This window comes from Hyla sarda, chromosome 2 (genome assembly GCF_029499605.1).
Source record: "Hyla sarda isolate aHylSar1 chromosome 2, aHylSar1.hap1, whole genome shotgun sequence".
Taxonomy (NCBI): Eukaryota; Metazoa; Chordata; class Amphibia; order Anura; family Hylidae; genus Hyla; species Hyla sarda.
Window position 1 is genome coordinate 57,563,326 of NC_079190.1, and position 26,273 is coordinate 57,589,598.

Consider the following 26,273-nt stretch of genomic DNA (forward strand, 5'->3'; position numbering starts at 1 on the left):
CTGTTTGTGCAAGCTGGGAGTTGTAGTTACACAACAGCTGAAGGTACACTTTTCCATAGAAAGAATGTGCCTCCAGCTGTTGCAAAACTACAAGTCCCAGCATGCCCATAAGGGCATGCTGGGAGTTGTGGTGGTCTGCCTCCTGCTGTTGCATAACTACAGCTCCCAGCATGCCCTTTTTGCATGCTGGGAGCTGTTGCTAAGCAACAGCAGGAGGCTGTCACTCACCTCCAACGATCCACACTGCAGGACTGTCCCTCGCCGCCGCCGTCGCTCCTGGGGCCCCGATCCCAACAAGGACGCCGGGGATCGGGGTCCCCAGCACCCGGGGTCTTCTGCCCGCACCCGCTCACGTCCTCCGGAAGAGGGGCGGAGCGGGTGCGGGAGTGACACCCGCAGCAGGCGCCCTGATTGGTCGGCCGGTAATCCGGCCGACGAATCAGGGCGATCGTGAGGTGGCACCAGTGCCACCTCACTCCTGCAGGCTCTGGCTGTTCGGGGCCGTCTCTGACGGCCCCGATCAGCCAGTAATTCCGGGTCATCGGGTCACTGGAGACCCGATTGACCCGGAATCCGCCGCAGATCGCTGGACTGAATTGTCCAGCCATCTGCGGCAATCGCCGGCATGGGGGGACATAATGACCCCCCTGGGCGATATGCCGGGATGCCTGCTGAACGATTTCAGCAGGCATCCAGCTCCGGCTCCCCTCCAGCTAGCGGTGGGGGCCGGAAATGCTCAGGGCGTATGGATACGCCCTCGGTCCTTAAGGACTTGGAAACGGGGGCGTATGGATACGCCCTATGTCCTTAAGGGGTTAAACATCCTTTTCTCCTCTTCAACATGAATACTACACTTTCCAGCAGCCATTGCAGCTCTGTTCTCACTGTGTCCAGCTCCTCACAGCCCCCACCCTCCTGCTCTGTAAGGATAGAGAGATACAGTGTCTGATGATGAGGCAGCACACAGCTCCCAGTTAAAGGGAACATGACTCATCAGTGCAGGGCAGAAACCACATGGTCTGTGTGTCTCAGGAAGGTAGGGGCTGCTTTTATAGAGGGACTTTGACACAGAGCATGGCTGGATGACATATTTTCCTAATTCCCTGCATGCAAGTGACAACTGGAAGAGGGAAAACTACTTAGACACTAGAATAGGTTAGTGAGAGGGAAAGGATATGGGATTACTTCCGCCGAGTACCCCTTTGACTGCCCGGGCATGCTGGGAGTGGTAGTTTTGCAACATCTGATGACACCCTGGTTGGGAAACATTGCAGTAAAAGTAATGCAGCTACAATAGACAGTCTACAGCCTCTTCTGTGCTTAAATCTGGCCATACATGTTAAGAGCCTGATGCTGCCTGAACCACAGGCAGCAGAAAGCATCAATAAAGAAGCTTATCACAATGATCTAAGATTCCCTTTGTATGGCTGCACTGTTTCAGAGTATAATCATAGTCCAATATACGGCGGAGATGTGGCTCTGAGCCATGTGGGTTGGTCCAGCACCCATGATTGACAGATTATAATATAAAATCTATAGATTTGTGGGACAGGGGCCACCCCATGACTCAGAGCCCAGTTCTTGGCTTAAGTTACAAATATGGTAACGTTATAACAGGTCACAAGCATTGGCAGGAAAGCATTTGCCAGACTTTTTTGGTGGCTATCTGCCAAAAAAAAAAAAAAAAAAAAAAAAAAAAAAAAAAAAAAAAACGACACCCCAACATCTGATGTTGAGAGATGTGAGGCCAACAAATGTATAAGAAATGTACAAAAGGGGGAGATCTATCAACATTTTTAGATGTGTGCAGCCACTTCACAGCCTTTTTTATTTGCTGTGTCTATGGCTAATGTGCGCCTTTTTTATTTAATTGCTGTGTTTTTGGTTAACGTGTGCCAAATTTATCAAAACGGCGCACAGACTTAAAATTTTTGCGCAAATGAAAATTTTCCTAAGAACGTGCTGTAGCTTCTGATATCGGCGATCTGGCCATACCTCCTGATATAGAAACAGATCTATTGGACGATGTAAAGAACGTTAGGAAAAAATATCGCCCTCTTATACCAGTTTTTTGGCATGCAAAAAGTAGCCAATTTTTGCACCACCCAAAAAAAGGTTTTATGCCACATATAAAAAAAAAAAAAAGCTTGATCTTCCTATAAACAACATTACTCTTATCCATGCGCTGTGTCTAGTGAATATATTTCCTAATGACGTGAAGAGGGTTGGGCTGTAATACCAGACGCAGGCCATAGACAAGAATGATGCAGTGAACGCCTGTAATAAAATCAGACTGACAAGGGGGGGGGGGAATGTTGTAACAAATTGAGGAATATTGTGGCATTAAATTCCAAACCATTTATTTTATTTTAATTTTTTTACTCAAATTTCCTTTAAAAAAAAAAAAAAAAAAAGGGCACGTGTTATACAGTAAATAAAAAGGAGTGGGCGGGGTGTTCTGGTTAGAAAACATCATACTGCTCATTAAATGATCATAGAACTTTATTAACCAAGTTCTCTGAAGGCTTCACAACAATAACAATACTATCAAGCACATCTTTCACTTTGCAGAGCTTTCTAAAATAGCCAAAAAATATTATTTGAAAATGCACTTAAAGGGGTACTCCGGTGGAAATTTTTTATTTTTAAATCAACTGGTGCCAGAAAGTTAAGATTTGTAAATTATTTCTATTAAAAAAAAAAATCTTAATCCTTCCAGTACTTATTAGCTGCTGAGCACTAGAGGAAATTCTTTTTGGAACACAGAGCTCTCTGCTGACATCATAAGCACAGTGCTCTCTGCTGACATCTGTCCATTTTAAGAACTGTCCAGAGTAGGAGAAAATCCCCATAGCAAACATATGCTGCTCTGGACAGTTCCTAAAATGGACAAAGATTTCAGCAGAGAGCACTGTGGTCATGATGTCAGCAGAGAGCTCTGTGTTCCAAAAAGAAAATAATTTACTCTGTAGTATTCAGCAGCTTATAAATACTGGAAGATTAAGATTTTTTAATAGAAGTAATTTACAAAATTTGTTTTACTTTCTGCCACCAGTTGAAAAAAAAAAAATTAGAATATATCTATGTTTTCCACCTAAGTACCCCTTTAAATCTCTGCAGTGCTTTAAAGAAAATCCTGCATTTTGCTTTAAACCTTAAAAAAAAAAATAAAAAAAATATTGGGAGTTTAAGAGTTTGTTGTAATGAATCAAAAGGCCATTCCCAGAAGACTGGCTCGATCTGTTCTTGGCATGCAGGAAAAGTAAACAGAACGACAATGTGCTCCCTCCAATCTTGCTCCACCAAACACTGCCTTCACTCAGTGCTTTGTAAAGTTCACCTGCTCATAAGCCCAATATGAAGTTCACAATTCCACAGGAATTTTTTTTTTTTTCTTCTTTTTTCCCTCCAAGTTAACAAGACATCTCTTAATCTAGTCATGTGCAGTAGAATATATAGTGAAAGAAAACTAATACATAACAATAAAAATTCAACATCTTTTATAAATAGTCCCTTAGACAGTGCTTGGTCATGGAGTACGGAAATAGGGGGGGAAAAAAAAAAAAAAAGTTTCAGGAGGTTACACGTGTTAAGGACGAAGAACCAGGAACAGATTCCAGCAAGTCCCTGGAACAGGAGATTTGGGGACAGAGCCCTTTAATCCAAGTCCATCTCAATAGTCTCCTTCTCATTTGGATGGCAGTCTCCGTTCTGCTGAGAAGTAGGTACAGAGTTTTTCTCATCTTTGAGGTCTCCATTGTGTTTCATACCATTTACTGGATTTTCAGGTTCTGGTGATTGAATCTTGGGTTTTGGTTGTGTTACTATGCGGTGGCAGCTGCTGTCCAATGCCTAAATAGAAGAAAACCACATATAGATTGCCATTTGTCCACATAAGACCCTGCCATGTAAGGGTCCACCTTATGTAACAGATCCCAAATATTGTAATCACTTAGTAATGTTATCAATGAAATACTTACAGACAGCTGCGCTTTAATCTCGTGGGCATATATAGCTGGGTTCTGATCTAATCGCTGCTTAGCTTGAAGATTCATGGCATTGTTCATCCATTCCATGGTTTCCTTGGTACATTTCTCTACTTTCTCCATGTCAGTAGCACTGATATGCTGATATGCCTCACTCTGAATACCAAGAAAAACAACAAATAGAAGCATGTAAGAATAGCCTAATAATAATTTTATTACTTTATATAGCGCTCACAGATTCTGCAGGGCTGTACACTAAAAAGTGGTCCCTGTCCCTATTGGGGCTCAAAATTTAAACCTATCAATGTTTTTTTTTTTTTTTTTTTTTTTTTGAAGTGTGGGAGGAAACCTGAGCACCTGGAGGACACCTACCCAAACACAAAGAGAACATACAAACTCTTTGCAGATGTTGTCCTTAGTGGGATTTGAACCCAGGAGCCCAGTGCTAACCACTAAGCCACCGTGCTGCACTCAGTGAATAAAAGCCAAGGTTTTAAAACGATTCCTAGATTTTTTATTTTTTTTTACCCCTCCACAACCAGGCCAATTTTCATTTTTGCGTTTCCCTCCTTGTCTTTTAAGAGTCATAACTTATTTTTCCAACTACAGAGCCATATACAGAGCTTATTTTATTTTAACACTTCATTTTACCTCAATATAAACAGAGAAACAAATAAATTTGTGGGATGAAACTTAAAAAAAAAAAAAAAAAAAGCTATTTTGCACAGTGCACTTTATAGTAAAACTGACATTAAGGTGGGAACATTTATCAAAACCTGTGCAGAGGAAAAAGGAGATTTTTGTTTACTAACCGTAAAATCTCTCTCGGAGGATCCATTGGGGGACACAGACTGTGGGTGTATGCTGCTGTCTCTAGGAGGTGTGACACTATGGTAATAAAAAAGTCGGCTCCTCCCAGCAGGATATACCCGCCTTCAGGCTCTGAGCTAATCAGTTTAAGTTCCAGAGCAATAGGAGGAGACCAACAGGTCAAAGAAAAACCCAAAACTGTCCGAGAACCAGAAGAAAAAAAAATAACTGAACACACCCTCGGACAGAGAACCAAAGGAAATCCCAAAAAGGGCGGGAGCTGTGTCCCCCAATGAATCCTCCGAGAAAGAGATTTTATGGTAAGTGTTAAAAAATCTCCTTTTCTCTATCGGCTCCATTGGGGGACACAGACCATGGGACGTACCAAAGCCGTCCCTTGGGTGGGCAGATAAGCAGTCAGGCAGACGGCCGATCCACTGCCGCCTGCAACACTTAACGACCCAGACTAGCATCAGCCGATGCGCAAGTATGCACTCGGTAAAACCTCGAGAAAGTGTATAAAGACGACCAGGTAGCCGCCCTGCAAATCTGCAAGGCCGAGGCTCTATTCTGGAGAGCCCAGGATGCCCCAACAGAACGAGTAGAATCTTCCCCTTACAGCGATAGGCTTCCGAAATGGTGGCCTTGGAAGCAGGTTGTCCCTTGGGACGACCTTCCGTAAGGACAAAAAGGAATCACACTGACAAAACAAAGAAGTGATGGAGAGATAAGACCGAATAGCCCGAACTACATCCAGCTTGCGTAGTAAGTGGTCCTTAGGATGAGAAGGAGCTGGACAAAAGGACGGGAGGACAATGTACTCATTGAGATGAAAGGCTGAGACCACCTTAGGCAAAAAGGAAGGATCTGGCCGGAAAACATCCTTGTCCTGGTGGATCACCAGAAACGGAGAACGGCAGGAAAGAGCTGCCAATTCAGACACCCTCCAGATGGAGGTGATAGCAACAAGAAACGCCTCTTTCCAAGAAAGGAGGTAGAGAGACACCTCTCTAAGGGGCCCAAAGGGTGCACCCTGGAGGGCACTCGGAACCAAATTCAAGTTCCAAGGAGGAGAGGGTGACCGATAAGGAGGAACAGCTTGCGCCACTCCTTGAAGGAAGGTCCGGACATGAGAATTAGAAGCCAGGGGCCGCTGGAAAAAAATAGCAAAGGCCGAAACCTGACCTTTAAGTGAACTGAGAGACAACCCCAGTTCCAACCCGACTGTAAAAAGGAGAGAAGACGGGGAACCGAGAAGGGAGAAGTCCTGAGCTTCACACCAACGAAAATAAGACCGCCAAGTACGGTGGTAAATTCTTGCGGAGGAGGGCTTACGAGCCCTGAGCATGGTGTGAATGACTTGGGGAGAGAACCCGCGGGCCCCCAAAACCGCGGTCTCAACCGCCACGCCGTCAAATGCAGCGACTGTAAATTGGGGTGGCAAAGAGGACCCTGAGACAGCAGGTCTGGACGGAGCGGAAGGCGCAGTGGAGCGTCGTCCAGAAGCCCGACTACGTCGGCATACCACGACCTTCGGGGCCAATCTGGAGCTACCAGAATGGAGAGGACGTCCTCTGCTTTGAGCTTTCTCAGCACCCTGGGAAGGAGAGGAAGGGGAGCAAACAGATAAGGTAGGGCAAACCCCACCCAAGAAATCACTAGGGCTTTCACGGCCAGAGCCAGGGTCCAGATTGTGTCGGGACGCGAAGAGGTCCACGTCCAGAATGCCCCAGAGTTGCGCGAAGACCTCTGGATGTAGAGACCACTCGCCGGGTCGGATGAGGACCGACTGAGGAAGTCCGCTTCCCAGTTGAGCACTCCCGGAATGTGAATCGCCGAAACCTTGCTTTCCGCCCAGGTGAGAATCTTGCTCACCTCTGCCATGGCTGCGAGTAGCCATGGCTACGAGTGCCGCCCTGTCGATTTATGTACGCCAAGGCCGCGGCGTTGTCGGACTGAACGCGGACAGGACGGGACTCCCAATGAAGAAGACAAAAGAAGAAGAATCGCCCGTAATTCCCATATGTTTATCGGAAGAAGGGTCTCCCGGGGAGACCAGAGTCCCTGAACCGTCCAATCCCTGAACACGCCGCCCCAGCCCGACAGGCTGGCATCCGTTGTAACAGTTTGCCAGTGAAGGGGAAGAAATGACCGCCCTTGGAGAAGAAGGGGGGAGCGGAGCCACCAGAGCAGAGACTGACGGACCTCGCGAGGGAGAACAATCTGTTCCATCGAGAGAGAATCGCCAGTTGAAGGGGGCGGTAATGAAACTGGGCAAAGGGTACGGCCTCCATAGTTGCCACCATCCGACCCAGGACTTCCATACAAGTGCGGACGGGGACTGAGACCTCGGTCCGAAGGGAGCGGACCCCCGACCAAAGCGCCAGACGTTTGTCCGACGGGAGACAAATTCGGGCAGAGGCTGTGTCGAAACGAAGTCCCCGGAAGGTTAAAGACTGGGTAGGACGAAGGACTGACTTGTCCTGGTTGACCATCCACCCGAAGCGATCCAGAGTGTGGAGGGTGACGTCCAGATTCTCCAGAGTCTGGGCTCTGGTAGGAGCCTTGATGAGAAGGTCGTCCAGATAGGGTATCACCGAGATTCCCCTCAACCGTAACATTTTCCAGGCCATTTCCGATGATGGCCTGGAAATATTGGCACATGGAGGTAGGCATCCTTGATGTCCACCGATGAAAGGAACTCCCTTACCGAACGGAGAGATTCCATTCGGAAGTGGCGGATAAGAAGGTGACGGTTGAGACGCTTGAGGTCTAGGATTGGTCGCACAGAACAGTCCTTCTTGGGGACCACAAAGAGATTTGAATAGAAACGATAACCCCCTGGAGAAGCAGAGACTGGAGAGCCGCTCGAAATTGCTTCGCCAGAGGAGAAGACCGGGGGGGCCCGGGATCGAAAAAAGCGATCCGTCGGTAAGGGAGGCGAATTCGATTCGGTAACCATTGGATACCACGTCCCTGTCCCAAGAGTCCTGAATGTGTGAGGTCCAGATGTCTCGAAAAAGCAAGAGACGACCTCCCACCTGAGAAGAAACCGCAGGTGGGGGCCTCACTTCATGCGGAAATGGGTTTGCGGTTGCCTGATTTGGGCGCAAAACGGCCAGACCGGTTGGAGTCCGACTTCCAAGACGGGCGTGCCCGGAACGAGGGAGCCTTCTTGTCCCGCGAGGGCGCCTGCCCGGACCCTTTGCTGGAGCCAGAGGTCCGAAAGGACCGAAAGGAAAAGGACTTCCTTTGGGACGTAGGGCGAGCCTTATTTTGAGGTAACAAGGAACTCTTACCTCCCATTGCCTCAGAGATGATCTCATCAAGGCGTTTGCCAAAAAGACGGCCACCCGTAAAGGGAAGCTTAGTGAGACATTTTGGAAGCGGCATCCGCATTCAAAGCTTTAAGCCACATAGAGTGGCGGAGGGCTGCTAGGTGACCCACAGCAAAGGCAGAACAACGGGCTGACTGCATGGAAGCTGCCCACAGGAAGTCCCCAGCTTTAGAGCATTGGAGAGCCAGAGCAGATAGATCCTCTGGGGGGGGATCCCGCTAAGAAATCCAGATGGAGCTTTTGGCACCACTCCGACAGAGCCTTGGAAACCCATGTCGAGGCGAAGATGGGAAGAAGAGAAGAGCCAGCTGCTTCAGGAGGCAAACATCGCTAAGGATTCTACCTTCTTGTCCGTGGGATCCTTGAAGGCAGCGGCATCTGCCAGTGGCAGTGTAGTCACCTTAGAGATCCGGGAGATTGGTGGATCCACTGAGGGAGGGGAAACCACCTTAGTGACAAAGTCCTTGTCAAATGGATAACGTTCTTGAATCGTCTTGACTCCCGGAAACCTCTTGTCTGGATGTTTCCATGCAGATTCCTGAATGTCGTCAAAGTCAGCGTGAGAGCTGAACCTTTGAGGTGCTGGCTTAGCACGATGAAAGGATACTCCTGGATTGACATCCAAAGATCCTGGGTCCTGTAAGTGAAAGGTGTCTCTTAGGGCTGTCACCAATGAGTTCATCGCTGCAATTGAGTCTGAGCGGTCCTCTGAGTCAGATGCCGGCTCGGAAGCCTTGTCCACCAGGAGAATGTGAATGAGTAGAGGCAGTCCTGGAGGGGGGGGGGGGCGAACATCACCGGGTACGCGGCTCTGGCGTGGCAGAGCGGCGACTCCGAGAACGTCCTCTGGAGGAGCGACATTTGTGCCCGGAAGACAGCACGAGGGGAACGCTCACGTCTATCTGAAGATTCAATGGAAGAGTCAGACGAGGCACCCCTAGTACGCTTGTGAGAATGTTAAGTATATGGAGATGAGGAGGGGGCCCTCTCAGAGGCCCTGCGCAGGGAAGACCCCTTCAAGGCGGACACCACTTCCCGGGAGGCCTCAGCCACCAAACGGGAGACTTGAGTCAAGTCAGCCACATACTGGGTGTCAGGGAAGAAACCCAGGCTGGTGGAGCAGCTGAACCCACCGGAAACGAAAGGGCATCAGGGGGTACCAGGGGTCTGGGGGAGCAGTGGAGCAGGCAGGGCAAGTCGGCTCAGTAGAGCCAGGCATTTTGGTACTACAGTGCTTACAGACAAAATAAGGCTGGGTTCACACTACGTTTTCTCCCATACGGGAGCGCATACGGCAGGGGGGAGCTAAAACCTTGCGCTCCCGTATGCCTTCGTATGCGCTCCCGTATGTAATTCATTTCAATGAGCCGGCCGGAGTGAAACGTTCGGTCCGGTCGGCTCATTGTTGCGCTTTTACGACCGGACCTCAAACCGTGGTTGACCACAGTTTTAGGTCCGGTTGTAAAAGCGCATACTGCGCAAAAATGAGCCGACCGAACGTTTCACTCCGGCCGGCTCATTGAAATGAATTACATACGGGAGCGCATACGAAGGCATACGGGAGCGCGAGGTTTTAGCTCCCCCCTGCCGTATGCGCTCCTGTATGGGAGAAAACGTAGTGTGAACCCAGCCTAAGTCACTGACGTTCCAGGTTTCTGTTTAGAGGGAGGAACAGCTCTGGGTACAGACATCATGAGAAAAAAAAAAAAAGACAGGAACTTTCTCACCCTAGTCTGTGTCCCCTGGCAGCTGCAGTGAGGAGAAGGGCTCCGTGCAGCTAGTGTGAGAAACAGGCCAGCCAATAGTAGAGGGGGGCATGCCTGCAGCAGAGGCACTAACTAATTGGCCCCCTTCTGACTGAAAATCACGCTCCCACGGCGCTGATTGGAGGCAATTTCGCGCCTCAGAATAGCTCCGACAGCCCTGTGGGCGGAGCTAAGAACAGGCCGAGAAGGAGCTATAATGGCACCAGCTCCTTGTCCCGAGCGCACATGTCAGTCACATATGCGCTCGGGGAAACAGAGCGGGCGGCTAATACGCCGGCAGAGACTGCCGGAGAAGCGAAAGTAAGCCGGCGCTGAAAGCCCGGTCCGTACCAGCGCCGCGGCTATGAGCCGCATATAAGGCGCTGCCGGCGCAGAGAACGCCCGGCCCATACCAGCGCAGCGGCTGTCAGCCGCGTATAAGGCGCTGTTCACAGTAAGTGCAAAACATAAGGTACATGCCCCCTCAGATGCCACTGCTCCCCAGAATAAAGTCCAGAATAAAAGTCCATCCCCAGTAAGCCAGCCTCATAATCTGAAAAGGTGGGCCAAAAACAGGGGGTCTCCAGCAGTTGCAAGTCTGCACCTGAGGAGAAAGAGGGAAAGTAGTTACCTCAGTCAGAAGAACTTACCTAATGGAGTCTTCAGTCAGCTTTAGTTACCTGCATCACGCCTGGCTGCTATGCGCGAGCGAGGCGAGCAGGGAAATAGGGGGACCCGGACCCATGAGGTACCAACCCAGGCGCTGACCGTTGGCGAGGGGGGGTGAACAGCGCATATACGCAATGTCTGTGCCCCCTTACTCGCAATGGGGAAACAGGGAACCGGAGTCCCCGAGTCCCCACCTGAAAACAGAAAAGAAAAAGGAATAAAAAAAACTAAAACACGTCCCTAACTAGGAAAACAAAAAAATAGGAAGACCTGGTCTGGAGAAATCCAGACCATGTCCACCTCCTTCAGACACTAAGCCTAAACTGATTAGCTCAGAGCCTGAAGGCGGGTATATCCTGCTGGGAGGAGCCGACTTTATTACCATAGTGTCACACCTCCTAGAGACAGCAGCATACACCCACGATCTGTGTCCCCCAATGGAGCCGATAGAGAAAGCTGACTATTTACCCATTGCAACCAGATTGCTTCTTTCATTTTAAACAAGGCCTCTGAAAAATAGAAGAAGCGCTCTGATTGGCTGCACCACTCTTCCTCTACACAGGTTTTGATAAATCTCCCCCATCATATTTATTCTTAAGTCAGTATGATTACAGTGAAACCCACTTTATATAGCTTTTGTTTACAATTTTTTAATGATATTTTATGTAAACAACAATTTAGAAGACTGGAGTTTAGTATTTTTCGTTTATTATGTGGATCAGTTATATTTTAATAGTTTAGACATTTCCACACACTGCGATACCACACATGGTTTAATTAATTTTGTTTACATTGTTTTATCTGAAAGACTGGAAAAGGGAGGGGAGGTGGGGATATAAGTTTTTATTGAGAGTTTTCATATTTTTAAAAACTTTATTTTCATTTTTTATTCCCAGGTGACTTTCATAAGCAATCAACAGATTGTTATACTGATCAATGCTATGCAATTACATTGATCAGTTAGATTGGTGCTCTGCTGGTACGGAGTTGTGCATAAAGGGGTACTCCGCCGCCCCAGCGTTCGGAACATTTTGTCGAACGCTTGGAGCAGGCGGTGGGGTTCATGATGTCATAGCCACGCCCCTCGTGATGTCACACTACGCCCCCTCAATGCAAGTCTATGGCTGCCAAGCCCCCCCCCCCCCATACTTGCGTTGAGAGGGCGTGGCCATGACGTCACAACCCCCGCTCCAAACGTTCTAAGCAAACACCAGATGCCACACAGAGATCAGTGATCCCAGCAGCGGGCCCCCCGCGATCGGACATCTTTTCCCCTATTCTTTGGATAGGGGATAAGATGCCTAGAGGCAGAGTAGCCCTCCCTTTAATGGGTTAAGAACTTCTGATATGGCATTGTGACAAAGTTCTTTTTTTTCCCCCTCATCATCAGTGGGGTAACGAGGGCAGAAACCCCCATGAGTTGCTTAATAAAAAAGTAGGAGGCACTTTGAGCACGGCTGTCCCTTAGTTTTAGTGGGAGCCTCAGCAAGCCACACACAGTTTAAAACGTCAAGAAATAAAAAAAAAAAAAAATACTACTACATTTAACCATCATGAAGTTTTGGCACGTACCTGATTCTTGTATTCATTTACAATCTTTGCGTAGTGCTGTAACCTTTGGCCAAGATCTTCAAAGAGTTTTGGCCGATCTTCTGCTTCTCTATACCGTTCATTGACTGGGTTACCATGTTTCTAAATGAGAATACAAATATAGACCCACATAAATACAAACAGTGCTGAACTAAGGACCAAGGAACAGGAAGCTAGTTACCTACTCAGGAGTTAGGCTCCGTTAACTCTAAGCCTCATGGCTTTTTATTTAGAATGAAAACCATTATAGTTTGACAGAAGTATGGTTATATGGATCCAAACTGATCTAATGATTTAGATGGGGGCTGCAGCACCCACCTGTACGGCTTCCACCTCACACCGGCAAGGCTGGAGGCTTCAGATCCCGACCACAATGGCGGAAGAGCGTGGCGTCACAACTCCGCCCAGTGTGACATCACGCCCCGCCCCCTCAAGTCTATGGGAGGGGGTGTGACAGACTTCCCATAGACTTGCATTGAGGGGGCAGGGCATGACATCACACGGGGCGGAGTTGTGACGTCACGCTCTTCCGCCATTGTGGTTGGGATCTGAAGCCTCCAGCGTTGCCGGTGTGAGGTGAAAGCCGTACAGGTGAGTGCTGCAGCCGAGATCCCAGGGTTCCCCAGCAGCGGGACCCCCGCGATCTGACATCTTATCCTCTATCCTTTGGATAGGGGATAAGATGTCTAGGGGTGCGGAGTACCCCTTTAACCCCTTAAGGACTCAGGGTTTTTCCACTTTCGTTTTTTCCTCCTTACCTTTTAAAAATCATAACCCTTTCAATTTTCCACCTAAAAATCCATATTATGGCTTATTTTTTGCGTCGCCAATTCTACTTTGCAGTGACATTAGTCATTTTACCCAAAAATGCACAGCGAAACGAAAAAAAAAAAAAATCAATCATTGTGCGACAAAAATCGAAAAAAAAAAAACGCCATTTTGTAACTTTTGGGGGCTTCCGTTTCTACGCAGTGCATATTTCTGTAAAAATTACACCTTATTATTCTGTAGGTCCAAACGGTTAAAATGATACCCTACTTATATAGGTTTGATTTTGTTGCACTTCTGGAAAAAATCATAACTACATGCAGGAAAATGTATACGTTTAAAAATGTCATCTTCTGACGCCTATAACTTTTTTATTTTTCCACGTACAGGGCGTTATGAGGACTAATTTTTTGCGTTCGGACATTTACACACGCGGCGATACCACATATGTTTATTTATTCATTTATTTTTTATGGGAAAAGGGGGGCGATTCAAACTTTTATTAGGGAAGGGGTTAAATGACCTATAACACTGCACACACTGATCTCCTATGCTGATCACTGGCGTGTATTAACACGCCTGTGATCAGCATTATCGGCGCTTGACTGCTCCTGCCTGGATCTCAGGCACGGAGCAGTCATTCGTCGATCGGACACCGAGGAGGCAGGTAAGGGCCCTCCCGATGTCCGATCAGCTGTTCGGGACGCCGCGATTTTACCGCGGCGGTCCTGAACAGCCCGACTGAGCAGCCGGGATACTTTCAGTTTCACTTTAGAAGCGGCGGTCAGCTTTGACCGCCGCTTCTAAAGGGTTAACACCGCACATCGCCGCGATCGGAAATGTGTTGTATTAGCTGCGGGTTCCGGCCGTTGATGAGCGCCGGGACCGAAGAGATATGATGCAGGATCGCGGCGCGATCCCGCTTCATATCGCGGGAGCCGGCGCAGGACGTAAATATACGGGTTAAGGGGTTAAAAGCACACACACTTGATCACTGTTAGATCCAGCATCTATGGGACTTCGACAATTGCCAAGATAATAGCACTGTTCAAAGGATCAGTAGGGTTCACAGAAGCCAGACCTCCACCAATCAGCTTGTTTCCCCATCCTGTGGATAGGGATAACACCTTTCTTTTTCTTACTTGCTAGCAGAGTTGGGTAAGGGAGTTCTGACAGTTATTTTCCTATTCAATTCTCTAAGCAAGACATTCATTAAAAAGGGTTATTCCGGCTTTATAAATCTTATCCCCTATTCAAAGGGATCCTGCTGCTGGGGACCCCCGTGATCTCTGTGCAGCCCCCAGCATTCTGTGCCGGGCGCTGCCTCGGGGACGTGACATCACAGCCACGCCCCCTCCATTCATGTCTATCACGCCGTCACGCCCCCTCCCATAGACATGAATGGAGGGGCGTGACTTCGCTAGGGAGCGTGGCTGTGATGTTAAGTTCCCGAGGCAGCGCCCCTCACAGAATGCCGGGGGCTGCACAGAGATCGGAGTCCCCAGCGGTGAGACCCCTGCGATCATACATCTCATCCTCTATCCTTTGGATAGGGTATGAGATTTATAAAGCCGGAATACCCCATTAAAACGTAACAGCATAGACTCTTTTGGGTTATGGTATGCATACCTTAAGCTCAGCCAGCTTCTCAACATACACCAGTTTGGACTGATCTTCCCCATCTTCATACAACCAGTCCTCAGTTTCTGTCAAAAGCTCCAAAAACCGACTCATATCCTGGGGAAAGTGCAAATCATTTATTCTACATCTGCCTTTGACGATACATTTTCCAGAATGACAACTCTATCCAATGGTAGGGAAGGGAGGCTTCTAGCAATCCACTTACCTCTTCACTGATGAATTTGCCATATGGCCCAGAAAGCTTGTCTCTGTATTCATAGACATATTCCTCTACAGCATTCTTTGCATCATTCCTCTCTTTTTCTAGCTTGTCCTGAAGAATCATCTTTCCCTGGAATTTGGAAAATAAAGATCTCTAAGGAAACAGGTGCAGACGCTAAGCGACAAAGCTGTTGTAAACAGGCTTACTGTATATCTGAAGCTGTAATTATTCCCGTCACTAGGGGATGAGACTAATAATTATAGCAGCGCATCCTTCAAGACAGTCTGAACTCTTCTCAAACAGAATAAACTGAAATTGAGAAACTGCCATGTGGACACAGGGCAATAGAAAGGGTGTGTTCTTTGTAAGGGTACGTTCACACATTCAGGCTCCTGTGCAGATTTGATGCGCAGGATTTGTAACTGCAGATTAGAAGCTGCGCTCAGTCATTTAGTTTACATTAAAATCTGCAGCAGAAAATCCTGTGCATCAAATCTGCGTACATGTGAACGTATCCTAGAGCTGCTTTCCCATTAGTGCATTGCATGCAAATTTTGGCTTCCACATTATGGATTCAATTCCTGGTTTAGGTCATCAGAAATGCAGTCAGGACGGATTTTGTGTCCATAACATGAAAGCAAAAATGTTCAAGGTGCTTGTGAAGAACAGTCCTTTCACGGGAGGGGGACACAGTCCATGTCCACGTACCCCAACAGCATTGCTTTAGCCTGTGTACTGGCCTCTACTACTGATGTGACCAAACAATTAAACCAGACCTGAGGAATAAGCCGCTCTTAACCCCCTACTTACCTCATTCTCAATGTACATATTGAGTAGGTCTTTCCCTAGCTGCCACACAAAGTTTGCTTCTATAGGCACTTCAGTGTTCTTTACTTTGATCTTTGGCTTCTTGGCCTCAGGAGGCTTATCACTTTTCTTTTCCACCTTTAAAAAAAAAAAAATCCATAAAAAAATAATCATCATCAAAATATATCATAGTCATATGATCTCACATGAATACATCAATAACCTGTGAGATCTGCAAATGGCTTTGTGAAGAAAAAAATTAATAAATTGATTTCTAGGACTGGTTCTAAAAGAAAACAATATGCTGCAAAAGGAGTGGAGTGCAGTAGGCTATAGGTGCAGCCCCCCCCAAAAAACAGATTTACTGATTTGTGCCTTAGGTGTTAAGACTAGGGATCGACCGATGTCGTTTTTTTTAGGGCCGATACCGATAATCGGTGGAGGTTAGGGCCGATAGCTTATACCGATATAAGTTATGGGCTATTTATCCCCCCTCGACACCGCTGCAGATCATTGATTTAAAGCGGGCGCTTTAAATCAATGCACTGCAGTGGCTTTTGCGGTGCCATAGACCGCCGCTGCCACCCGCTTCTCTCCCCCTACCTGTCAGGGTGGTCCGGGCCATCCATCCTTCCTGTAGTGTCCGGCGGCATTCCGGGTGGAGGGTGAACCGGGCTGTCCTTCTCCGGGGGTCATCTTCTCCACTCTGGGCAGGCTCCAGCCTAGTACGCTGCATAGATGCCGCTGCGCAGTGACGCCCGTGCGCAGCGACGCACCTGACGTCACGGCGTAGCGGCGTCTATGCAGCATACTTGGCCGGAGCCTGCCCGGAGTGGAGAAGATGACCCCTGGAGAAGGACAGCTCGGACTGGTTCACCCTCCACCCGGACACTACAGGAAGGAAGGATGGATAGCCCGGACCACCCCCATTACGGGTAAGTTTAATATTTTTTTTATTGACTCGGAGGGTGGGGGAGGGGCCTGACCGGTATAGCGGTATGGGCAAAAATCCATACCAGTATACCGCCCAGCACTACGGTGGGGGGTGGGTCGAGGGGGCGGTGCGGCGGGTGGGTCGGTCGATCCCTAGTTAAGACACTTTTCTGTCTCAAAGGGCATGGCTAGTCATAAAGGGTGCATGGCAGGCACGACGCTCATTTTGAAGTAAAGTAAACCAATAGCTGGTCTGTACTAAATACTCAAATACATAGTTGTGCCAGATTTAGCAAACAGACTGCAATTGTGCCAGATGTATCAGTGCCTCAGACTGTCTAGTTTTAGTCTGCACTGTCTAAGTAAATCTGGGCCACTGAGTTCTATTCAAATCGTATGGACCACAGCTGACACTCCAGTTAAGAAAGAAATCTATAACTTGTGCTACAAAGAGTCCCAGTGTAGTCAAGGGCTAAATGGCAAAGTTGCCCAAGAAGGCAGTAATGCCCTTTTATTCCTAAACAGAAACCTAGATGAGACATTTTAGGGACCTGATGCTTATTGGAGATCAAGTATGGTCTGATGATTTGGAATCCAGAGCCATTTGTACATATGTCATCTCCAAATCCTCCTCTGGGGCACACAAAGACTGAAAGCAATACAATACAAATACCTAAAAGAAATCTCTAATTCTAGAGAGGCCTGGTCAGCTTTCCTGACATCTCTGTTCTAGCAATATTTGTATTAGCCACAAAAAGAATAAACTGACAACTATGATCATTCTTTGTCAAGAGGGTGTGCCTCTACAGCAGTGTTTCAACCAGGGTGCCTCCAGCTGTTACAAAACTACAACTCCCAGCATGCCTTTGTCTGTCCGGGCATGCTGGGAGTTGTAGTTTTTTTAACAGCTGGAGGCACCCAGGTTGGGAAACACTGCTGTAGAGTCCGATACCGTCAGCACTGATTGGGCAGTGTCAGACTGTGTAAGGACACACCCCTAACTCTAAACAACTAAGGAACATCCCATGTAGACTTGATAGCTGGTAAAGCCACAGTATTATATGATTTTTGGAGACATGAGAGACTTCAGAAGAAAGCTGAAAGGCAAAAAGTATACAAAAAAAAAAAAATACAAAAAAAATAATAAACTCACTTTTTCAGTGTCAGCCATTTTGTGTTCCTCACTGGTGGACTCAGGAGGAGGATGCTCATCGGTTTGTACCTGGGGCGGTGGTCCAGCATCTGGTTGATCTTGCTGGACAGATTTCTGAAAGAAAAACCCAGGCACAAACAGATGAGGTTAACTGGATAGAGCAAAAATATGGCAGTGTTCATGCACTTTTTTTTTTTTAAAGCAGTTAAATAGAAACATTCACATATGCACCAGAAACACTAGAAGGGTCATTAAATACAGTAGAATCTCCCAATCGTGGACACTCACGGGGAAGAAGAAAAAATAAAAATAAAAAAGGGGGGGGGGGGGTGGATGATGTGCAGGAGCAGGAGACCACTGTTTAAACATTGGTCTTCTGTGCTGGCGCTACTGCAGGGATGGTGCAGTGGGGAGTCTTTGCCCCTCACTGGGGTATTGGCTGTACCCCAATGGCAGCCCTGGCGTTAGTGGGGAAGGCAAGTAGCGTTTTGTTCTTTCACAGCATTTGCCGGTTTTTCCTCAAGGCGTCAGGACAACCTTTTACAACATTTATGACAAAAACCAATAGAAAGAATGCTTCCCCCTTAGCAGGGATATCATTCACCCCCCCCCCTTTAAGATAAGCAAGTCTGAGAAACCCAGCATTCTTTTTCTAAGAACTACTTACATCCTCTTCCATAGATCCTTGGTTCTTGGCTTCCACTCCACTTTCCGCAGTTTGCTCCTCAGCTTCATCCACTTCCATTTTCTCTATCACAGAAGCCGTAGAAACGCTAAAGATACCGTGAGTGTTCACACGAACCTTCACCTTCACTTTAGCTTTTTCTCCGTCTTTAGATGGTGAAATATTCTGAACAAGAAACTGACCTGTAAGGAATGGAGAGTTTCAGAATATTTCCAGATAGAAAATATCACAAATGTATGCTTTTAGCAGTTCTGAACAACATGGTAAACTACACTGTAACCCCTACCAACAGTTCGCAGATCAAAACCTGTCAAATTTATGTAGAAACTAGAGATGAGCGAACTTACAGTAAATTTGATTCGCCAAACTTTTCGGCTCGGTAGTTGATGACTTTTCCTGCATAAATTAGTTCAGCTTTCAGGTGCTCCGGGGGGCTGGAAAAGGTGGATACAGTCCTAGGAGACTCATTCCTAGGACTGTATCCACCTTTTCCAGCCCACAGAAGCACCTGAAGGCTGAACTAATTTATTATGCAGGATAAGTCATCAACTGCCGAGCCGAGAAGTTCGTGACTAATCGAATTTACTGTAAGTTCGCTCATCTCTGGTAGAAACACTTTTCTCACACACATTTGGGGGGGGGGGGGGGGATTTATCAAAACTTGTGCAGAGGAAAAGCTGACCAGCTACTCATCAGATCGCTTCTTTCATAGGATTTTTTTTTTTTTTTAAATGAAAGAAGCGATCTGATTGGTTGTTTATGGGCATTTGGTTAACTTTTCCTCTACACTGGTTTTGATAAATCTCTCCCAAGATTTACAGCATGAAAAAGCTATATATCCATGCACGTTTCTTCATGCACACTTATAAACCAACCAAAATGAATAATCTCATAGTAGTCTGCAAAATCCCTGCAAGGCCTTACCTATTTTACCTTCAGGATAAGGGACCCTGGAAGGATCAGAATAAAACGCCTCAAGCTGGAAAGGATTCTTCCTATAGAAAGTGAGGACTTTAGAAAACGGAGCTGCATGGTTCTTGTTGAAGACTTCATGGAAACTGGAAAAGGATTTAGTTCCATTAATTGGCGAGTTGTCCATGTACAGAATTGTCACAGAAATACAAAAAAAAGATTACTTCTACTATAATTTTTTACCCCAGACAAGTTTACAGTCACTTACTGTGGATTTACCAACCAAGTCTGCTGGACGTTTATTCCGAGCATCTACTACTCTTTCAGTAAAATAAGATTCTCATGTTGCTTATGATCTCTCCCCCTCCCCACCGCAACTTCAGCTCATGTCCCATTGGTTCTTGAGTTTAGCTCGTTTTTCAACCTTACTGCACACTGTGTATTCCACGGCCTTAGCTACCAAACCTTCTCCTATATTACTTACAAACACATAAAGAAGAAGAGGACCCAGAGAGGATACTTGTGGCCACTACTTGTATCCAGACTTGAAACTCTGGTTATGTTACAAATTTACATTTGGATAGTGATTAAATATTTCTAATAAAAAAAAAACTTCCAACTGCACCAATCTACATCAGACAGGACATTTACTGGGCTGATTTTTAGTTCTAAAACCAACCTATAAACCATAATTATACTACCGTGCCCATTTATCTGCATTCATGTACACAGAATACTCTGCAATAAATAGTATAACCCATAGAAGCAACGTTGGGCTACATATAGTCTAAACATGGTGCCAGGTTATGTGAACCACCCCCTTATATGCACCTCACCCAGCTCCCCATCTCACCATCTACAATGTCTATAAGAAACACCATTATGCAGTACAGAGATGGTGGGGGGGGGGGGGGTGTTCAGATTAAAGCCCACTGCATGTGTGCACAACTTTATATATCATTTTACATATTTGCACATTAACCTTTAGGAGAACGTACTTTAAGATTACTACCCAAGAAAGATTTTCTCACAATAATGCTCTAAGCCCAGTGGTCTCCAACCTGCGGGTCTCCAGATGTTGCAAAACTACAACTCCCAGCATGCTGGGAATTGTAGTTTTGCAACATCTGGAGGTCCGCGGGTTGGAGATCACTGCTCTAGCCTATGCATTACATCAGTGGTGAGTAGAGATGAGCGAACTTACAGTAAATTCAATTCGTCACGAACTTCTCGGCTCGGCAGTTGATGGCATCCTGCGTAAATTAGTTCAGCCTTCAGGTGCTCCGGTGGGCTGGGAAAGGTGGATACATTCCTAGGAAAGAGTCTCCTAGGACTGTATCCACCTTTTCCAGCCCACGGGAGCACCTGAAAGCTGAAAGGAAAAGTAATCGACTGCCGAGCTGAGAAGTTCGTGACGAATCGAATTTACTGTAAGTTCGCTCATCTCTAATGGTGAGGATCAGGCTCCTTATTATTGTAGTTCAGCTGTCCGTGCTGCTGTTTAAGACAATGCCGAAGGGATCTCTGCGATTGGTAGGTATCCCAGAGGTTATTAACAATCAGAACTAAACCTTCACCAGGAGAGAAGTGCTGCCCCCCACTACCTACTACTGATAACCTTCTATGATGGGAAAACCTCATTATTTAGGATATTATGATATTTACTTACCCTTCTGCTTCATCTGCTTCCGTACTCCACTTCAGAGAAATGGGATAGGGTACTACATCTGTGACTGAAAATTCTCTAACTTTGAAGGCTGGTGAGAGGATAGCGCACTGCAGAAAAATGTGAAATAAATAAACATTACCCAATTAATTCTGTGGAAATGATGACCAATGAATTCTACAGGATTTTGATCACCTGTGTGATCTGGTCTTTAAGGCTTCTCTGTTAATTTCTATTTATCCACCATTTCTTTGTTCTAGTGGATTAACTCTCAGACTATATTGAAGGATTCCCCCCCCCTACCACTACAGACTTATTTCTATAGCAACACTCAACAGGTTGAACAAGATCAGGATAATTTAAGTGCGCCTTTTCCAACAGCGATTCATTCAAGAGGTGTATGGAGCACTTCTATTCCTATTCCATTCTACTCGGCTTTAAGCTGCAGAGGCCTGTGACACAAGCTTTACATGTCTCTACTTGGCTCTAAGATATTTAGCTATTCTTATACAATTGTATATTTGCATTTCCCTTCAGTGATGATAAAATGTGGACTTTTACAACTAACTTAACCCATTGGAGGTTTGATGATTTAAAGGGGTACTCTGGCCATAGGATCTCTACCCAAAGGGGACCCTGCAATCTCTCATGCAGCACCCACCTGTGTGAGCTCCACGCAGCGCTGGAGGCTCCGAGTCTGAAGCCTCACGACTACGGGGCCGCAGTATCGTGACGACACAACTCCGCCCCTTTGACATCACGCCCCTTCCCATAGACTTGCATTGAGGGGGCGGGTCGTGATGTCGCGATACTCCAGACCTGTAGTCGCGAGGCCTCAGACTCTGAGCCTCCAGCGCTGCGTGGAGCTCACACAGGTGGGTGCTGCATGAGAGATTGTGGGGGACCCCCGCGATCAGACACCTTATCCCCTATCCTTTGGATAGGGGATAATATGTCTTAGGGCTGGAGTACCCCTTTAAGAAAAGGTGTCTACATTGTTCAAGTGCATGCCCTAACAACCAGCCAAACCAGACATGCTCTATCCATAACATAGAAGATAAGGGTCTGATGGAGGGCAGTCCGACTGCTGTGACAGTTCCCTTGGAATAATAAGACTACTATGAAAAGCGCCAGTAGATTACTAACCAGCCTACAACAATATAAAAAGTTTTCTACAGAAACTGGCAGAAATCAAAGACTACGTTTTTAGTTTAGGACTAGAGATGAGCGAACTTCCAGTAATTCGATTCGTCACGAACTTCTTGGCTCGGCAGTTGCTGACTTTAGCTTTTAGGTGCTCCGGTGGGCTGGAGACTCTCCTAGGCACCTGAAAGCTGAACTCATTTACGCAGGCAACTGCTGAGCCAAGAAGTTTGCGACGAATCGAATTACTGTAAATTCGCTCATCTCTATTTAGGACTATGCGCTACGTTACCTGAAGTGCACAGCCTCTTGCGACAGCTTCATCTGCATTTAAAGTGGTGCTAACATCCTTTCCAAAAAACTTAGCAATGCGTTCCTTTACGGCTGGAATACGTGTCGCACCACCAATGACTTCTACTGCACTGATCTCTTCTACCCGCAGTTGGATCTGTTCCATTAAAGAGTGCAGGGGGGCATCGATTCTTTGTAAGAGGTCTGCACATAATGCTTCAAACTCTGACCTGTAAGATTACACAAGATCCATCATATACCCAAAACAAAAGCATGAACATGTGCTTTCTAGGAAACAAAGTGCATCACTTATCTAGAAATACATGATATTTTGGACTGACAGTTTATTTTTTGAGCCAAAATTTTAAACATAAATGGTCTGATTTGCTAATAGCAACCAATCACAGATCAGCTTTCCTTTCTCAAATTGTTCTGGTAAAATGAACTGTGATAATTTACTATGGGAAAAGACAGTTTTGGTCTCCAACAGATAGGGCTGAGCCATTGTTTTGTACTGCAACCAGCTGCTATAAACCTAGTAAGTTAATGTAACAAGAACGTTGGGTTATCCTAAAGTCTCTGCAGCCTGTATATTTGTTACAATATCTTTTGCAACACATGTGCTGCCTGGACAAATGAAGGAAAAATCTGTCTTGAGGTATTGGATTATATAAGTTAGAATGAAGTACTTCAATATAGGAATTGTGGGGGAGATTTGCTGAGTTGCCCATAGAAACCAATCAGATCGCTTCTTTCATTTTTGAAAAGGCTTCTGAAAAATGAAAGAAGCGATCTGATTGGTTGTTATAGGCAACACAGTAACTTTTCCTCTGGACAGGTTTTGATAGATCTCCCCCAGTATCTCCAAACTGAAGGCATCTAAAAAAACGCTCACCTGCTCATGCGTCCTGACACGTCAATATCATTCATGAAACATTCAATATTCAGTGGCAGTTCAGTGCTGTTGCTGCTCATAAGCTTCTTCAGCTTCTCACATTCCTGATAGAGCCGCAGAAGTGCTCGAATTTTAGACTTCACCTCCAACTTATATTTGGCTTTGAACTCAGCGCAGAAGTGTTCAACCAATTTTTCATCAAAGTTCCTTCCTCCCAGATACGGGTCAAAGGCAGTGCCCAAAACCTAGGCACAAGAAAACATTGTATTAAACAGTCATGGATAAAACGGGCTGTGTAATACACATGCTGGGAAGCCGTAGAACACCCCATAAAGCCCTCATCGATAATATCATTGATAATTGTCTAGGTGCAAAGTTAGAAACAGCAAAGCATTTTAGTTATTGACTACCGTACCTTTAACTTTCCCTTGTTGAAGGCACATGCAGAGATCTGGAAAGATGAATGTCCCATATCAGCAAAAACCACAATCTTGGGTTTCTCCTCCAAAGCTGGGAGATCTTGCTTATAAATACCATAGTTCAAGGAGACTTTAAAAAAAAATTAATAAATAAATAAAATTAAAATCTAGGTGTATAGGTGTAAACCAGATGATGGATCCTTATGTTGTTGCCAAATAGAAAACGCTGTAAATTCAGCAAGGAAATTCATCACTGAATTCTTAGATCCGCGCTACCCAGAATCAGGGTTAATTTTGTTAGGCCGAATACGGATTCACAGTGGAAATTCCACTATGGAACTTCTGTAGTGTGCACAGAGTAGCAGAGTTCCATTGAGGCCAATGAGATTCTGCAATTCTGCATAGCTATGTGGCCATAAACAGCTACGTCCTGCATATGGAAGAGACAGCATATGGTTTAATGGTGTTTTGCATAAACAGCCTAGCAGAGCAAGCTACGGCATTTCAGCAAGCTCCAGTTTAAAGGAGTACTCCGGCACGCACTTTTCTCATTTTATCCTGTCCGGGCTGCAAAATAAAAGAAAACACTTTCTCTTACCTGCCAACGAGCCCCCAGAGCTCCAGTACACTCCGGTACAGGTGTTCGGTCCCCGGGCTGTATTCTTCTTACTTCCTGTTAGCCCGGCACGTCACACTGAGCTTCAGCCTATCACTGGATGCAGCGGTGTCCCGCCTTGGCCAGTGATAGGCTGAAGCTCCGTGTGACGTGCCGGGCTAACAGGAAGAAGAATACAGTCCGGGGACCGAACACCTATACCGGAGCTCCGGGGGCTTGTTGGCAGGTAAGAGAAAGTGTTTTCTTTTATTTTGCAGCCCGGAGGGGATAAAATGAAAAAAAGTGCGCGCCGGACTACTCCTTTAAGTCAATGGGAGTTACACAAACTGATCAAAGTCCAAAAAATTTAAAAATAAAAAAAAGGGGCTGGTCACAGAGGTAAGATAAGATACTCCACAAGTGTCACAGATGAGAATACCCCATTAACCTGCTTTAAAGACACTGGAAGAATGCAAAACGATACTCACAAAAGGGACATACCTGCGGTCATATCATTCATCAGTTTAAGACAGTTCAAGCCAACTATCTGTGCTGAATCCAAGACAGACCTTCTCTCAGCATCGGTGAAGAATGAGGGAACCTACCAAAATGTAGAACATAATCTATGCAGCAATCAACTCAGACTTTAACACTAGAATATCATAGTTTGCAATGTGACAGCTAAAAAAGACTAATGCTCTTTCTTACCCTAGAGAAGTGTTTACTCTGTGTCTCTCCAGTTGTTGCAAAACTACAACTCCCATCATACAGATTGCAGAAGCCTCTGAGAATGATGGCATCCGTAGTTTTGCAGCAAATGGAGATCCATGGATTGGGACGTTACGCAACACTATAACCCACTGAATACGGACATGAAATAACAGTTCTATTACTTATACTGGTCAGTGAAGAATGTATGTGCTATATCCACAGGACAGAAGGATCCTGCACCTCGTAATACATTGATCGCTAGACAATATTTTGACACTTACAGATATGACGCAGTCAGTCACTGGCTTCTTCAAGTTGCTTTCAGCAGTCTCCTTGAGTTTTGTCAAAAGCATTGCTGTTATCTGTTCTACACTGAATGTGTGTGGCTCATCCATGTACATCACCTGAAAATAACAAAAAGGTCAAAACACGGTCACCACAGAAAGAGAAAACCACAAAAACAAGTAGTATACAGATCATAGAAATCTCAATGAGAAACATACCCGTAATCCAACACCTCCGTTGCGTGTCTGGACCAGTTCATAAGACAAATTATTTTTCTCCTTCTGGACATAAGGATCATTAAATGCCCGACCATGGAGCTTCTTAAAGCTGGATACTGTGTTGGTTGGATTGGTAACTAGCTACAAGAGAATAAATATGAATTACTCTGTTTTTAAAATACAATCATTTCTGACAGTACAACAAAAGCAAAGGAAAAATGGCTGCCTTTAAAAAGGTGTATTCCAGTTTTCTGTTTATTGTTAGGATACAACATCAGCGTCAGATCTCTAAAAGTCTGACTCCAGGCATCCACAGCAATCACGACTGAGGGGCTCACAGTGATCAGGTAAGCTCTACAGCTTGTCTGACCGCTAGGACCCCTGCGACCTCCCATATGGTCCTCTGTCGACCACCACACAAAGCTGTGGACAACACCCCCTCTATGCATTTCAATGGGAGAGTCGATGCAGTGGTTTACACCGCTATTCATTAGGAGAGCCAGGTCACCACTCAGGAGACTTCCCTAACCCGGAGTACCCCTTATATATTTAACCCCTTAAGGACTCAGCGTTTTTCCGTTTCTTGCATTTTCATTTTTTCCTCATCACCTTCTAAAAATCATAACTTTCAATTTTTGACATAAAATTCCATATGATGGCTTATTTTTTGCGCCACCAATTCTGTGAGTCATTTTACCAAAAAATCCATGCAAAAAAACGGAAAAAAAAAAATTCATTGTGCGACAAAATTGAAGAATTTTTTTTTAAATTTTGTAAATTTTTCGGTAAAAATGGCACCTTATCTTTATTC

The 26,273-nt window shown here is 45.9% G+C and overlaps 1 protein-coding gene across 1 annotated transcript in view; it reads right to left on the reverse strand.

Annotated features, from left to right (window-relative positions):
* Positions 1-2,863: 2,863 nt before the first annotated feature.
* The window catches only part of HSPH1 (heat shock protein family H (Hsp110) member 1), a 36,329-nt gene continuing 12,919 nt past the window's right edge, over positions 2,864-26,273 (reverse strand). Inside the window, exons 3-18 of the mRNA XM_056561869.1 lie at positions 25,463-25,603; positions 25,241-25,363; positions 24,750-24,849; positions 23,650-23,783; positions 23,235-23,479; positions 22,341-22,569; positions 20,909-21,015; positions 19,252-19,385; positions 18,310-18,509; positions 17,643-17,756; positions 15,560-15,694; positions 14,753-14,878; positions 14,536-14,643; positions 12,121-12,240; positions 3,981-4,142; positions 2,864-3,852 (exon numbers count right to left, since the gene is read on the reverse strand). Coding sequence (XP_056417844.1) covers positions 3,658-3,852; positions 3,981-4,142; positions 12,121-12,240; positions 14,536-14,643; positions 14,753-14,878; positions 15,560-15,694; positions 17,643-17,756; positions 18,310-18,509; positions 19,252-19,385; positions 20,909-21,015; positions 22,341-22,569; positions 23,235-23,479; positions 23,650-23,783; positions 24,750-24,849; positions 25,241-25,363; positions 25,463-25,603 — 2,373 coding nt within the window. The 3' untranslated portion in view covers positions 2,864-3,657. The remainder of the gene's footprint in view (positions 3,853-3,980; positions 4,143-12,120; positions 12,241-14,535; positions 14,644-14,752; positions 14,879-15,559; positions 15,695-17,642; positions 17,757-18,309; positions 18,510-19,251; positions 19,386-20,908; positions 21,016-22,340; positions 22,570-23,234; positions 23,480-23,649; positions 23,784-24,749; positions 24,850-25,240; positions 25,364-25,462; positions 25,604-26,273) is intronic.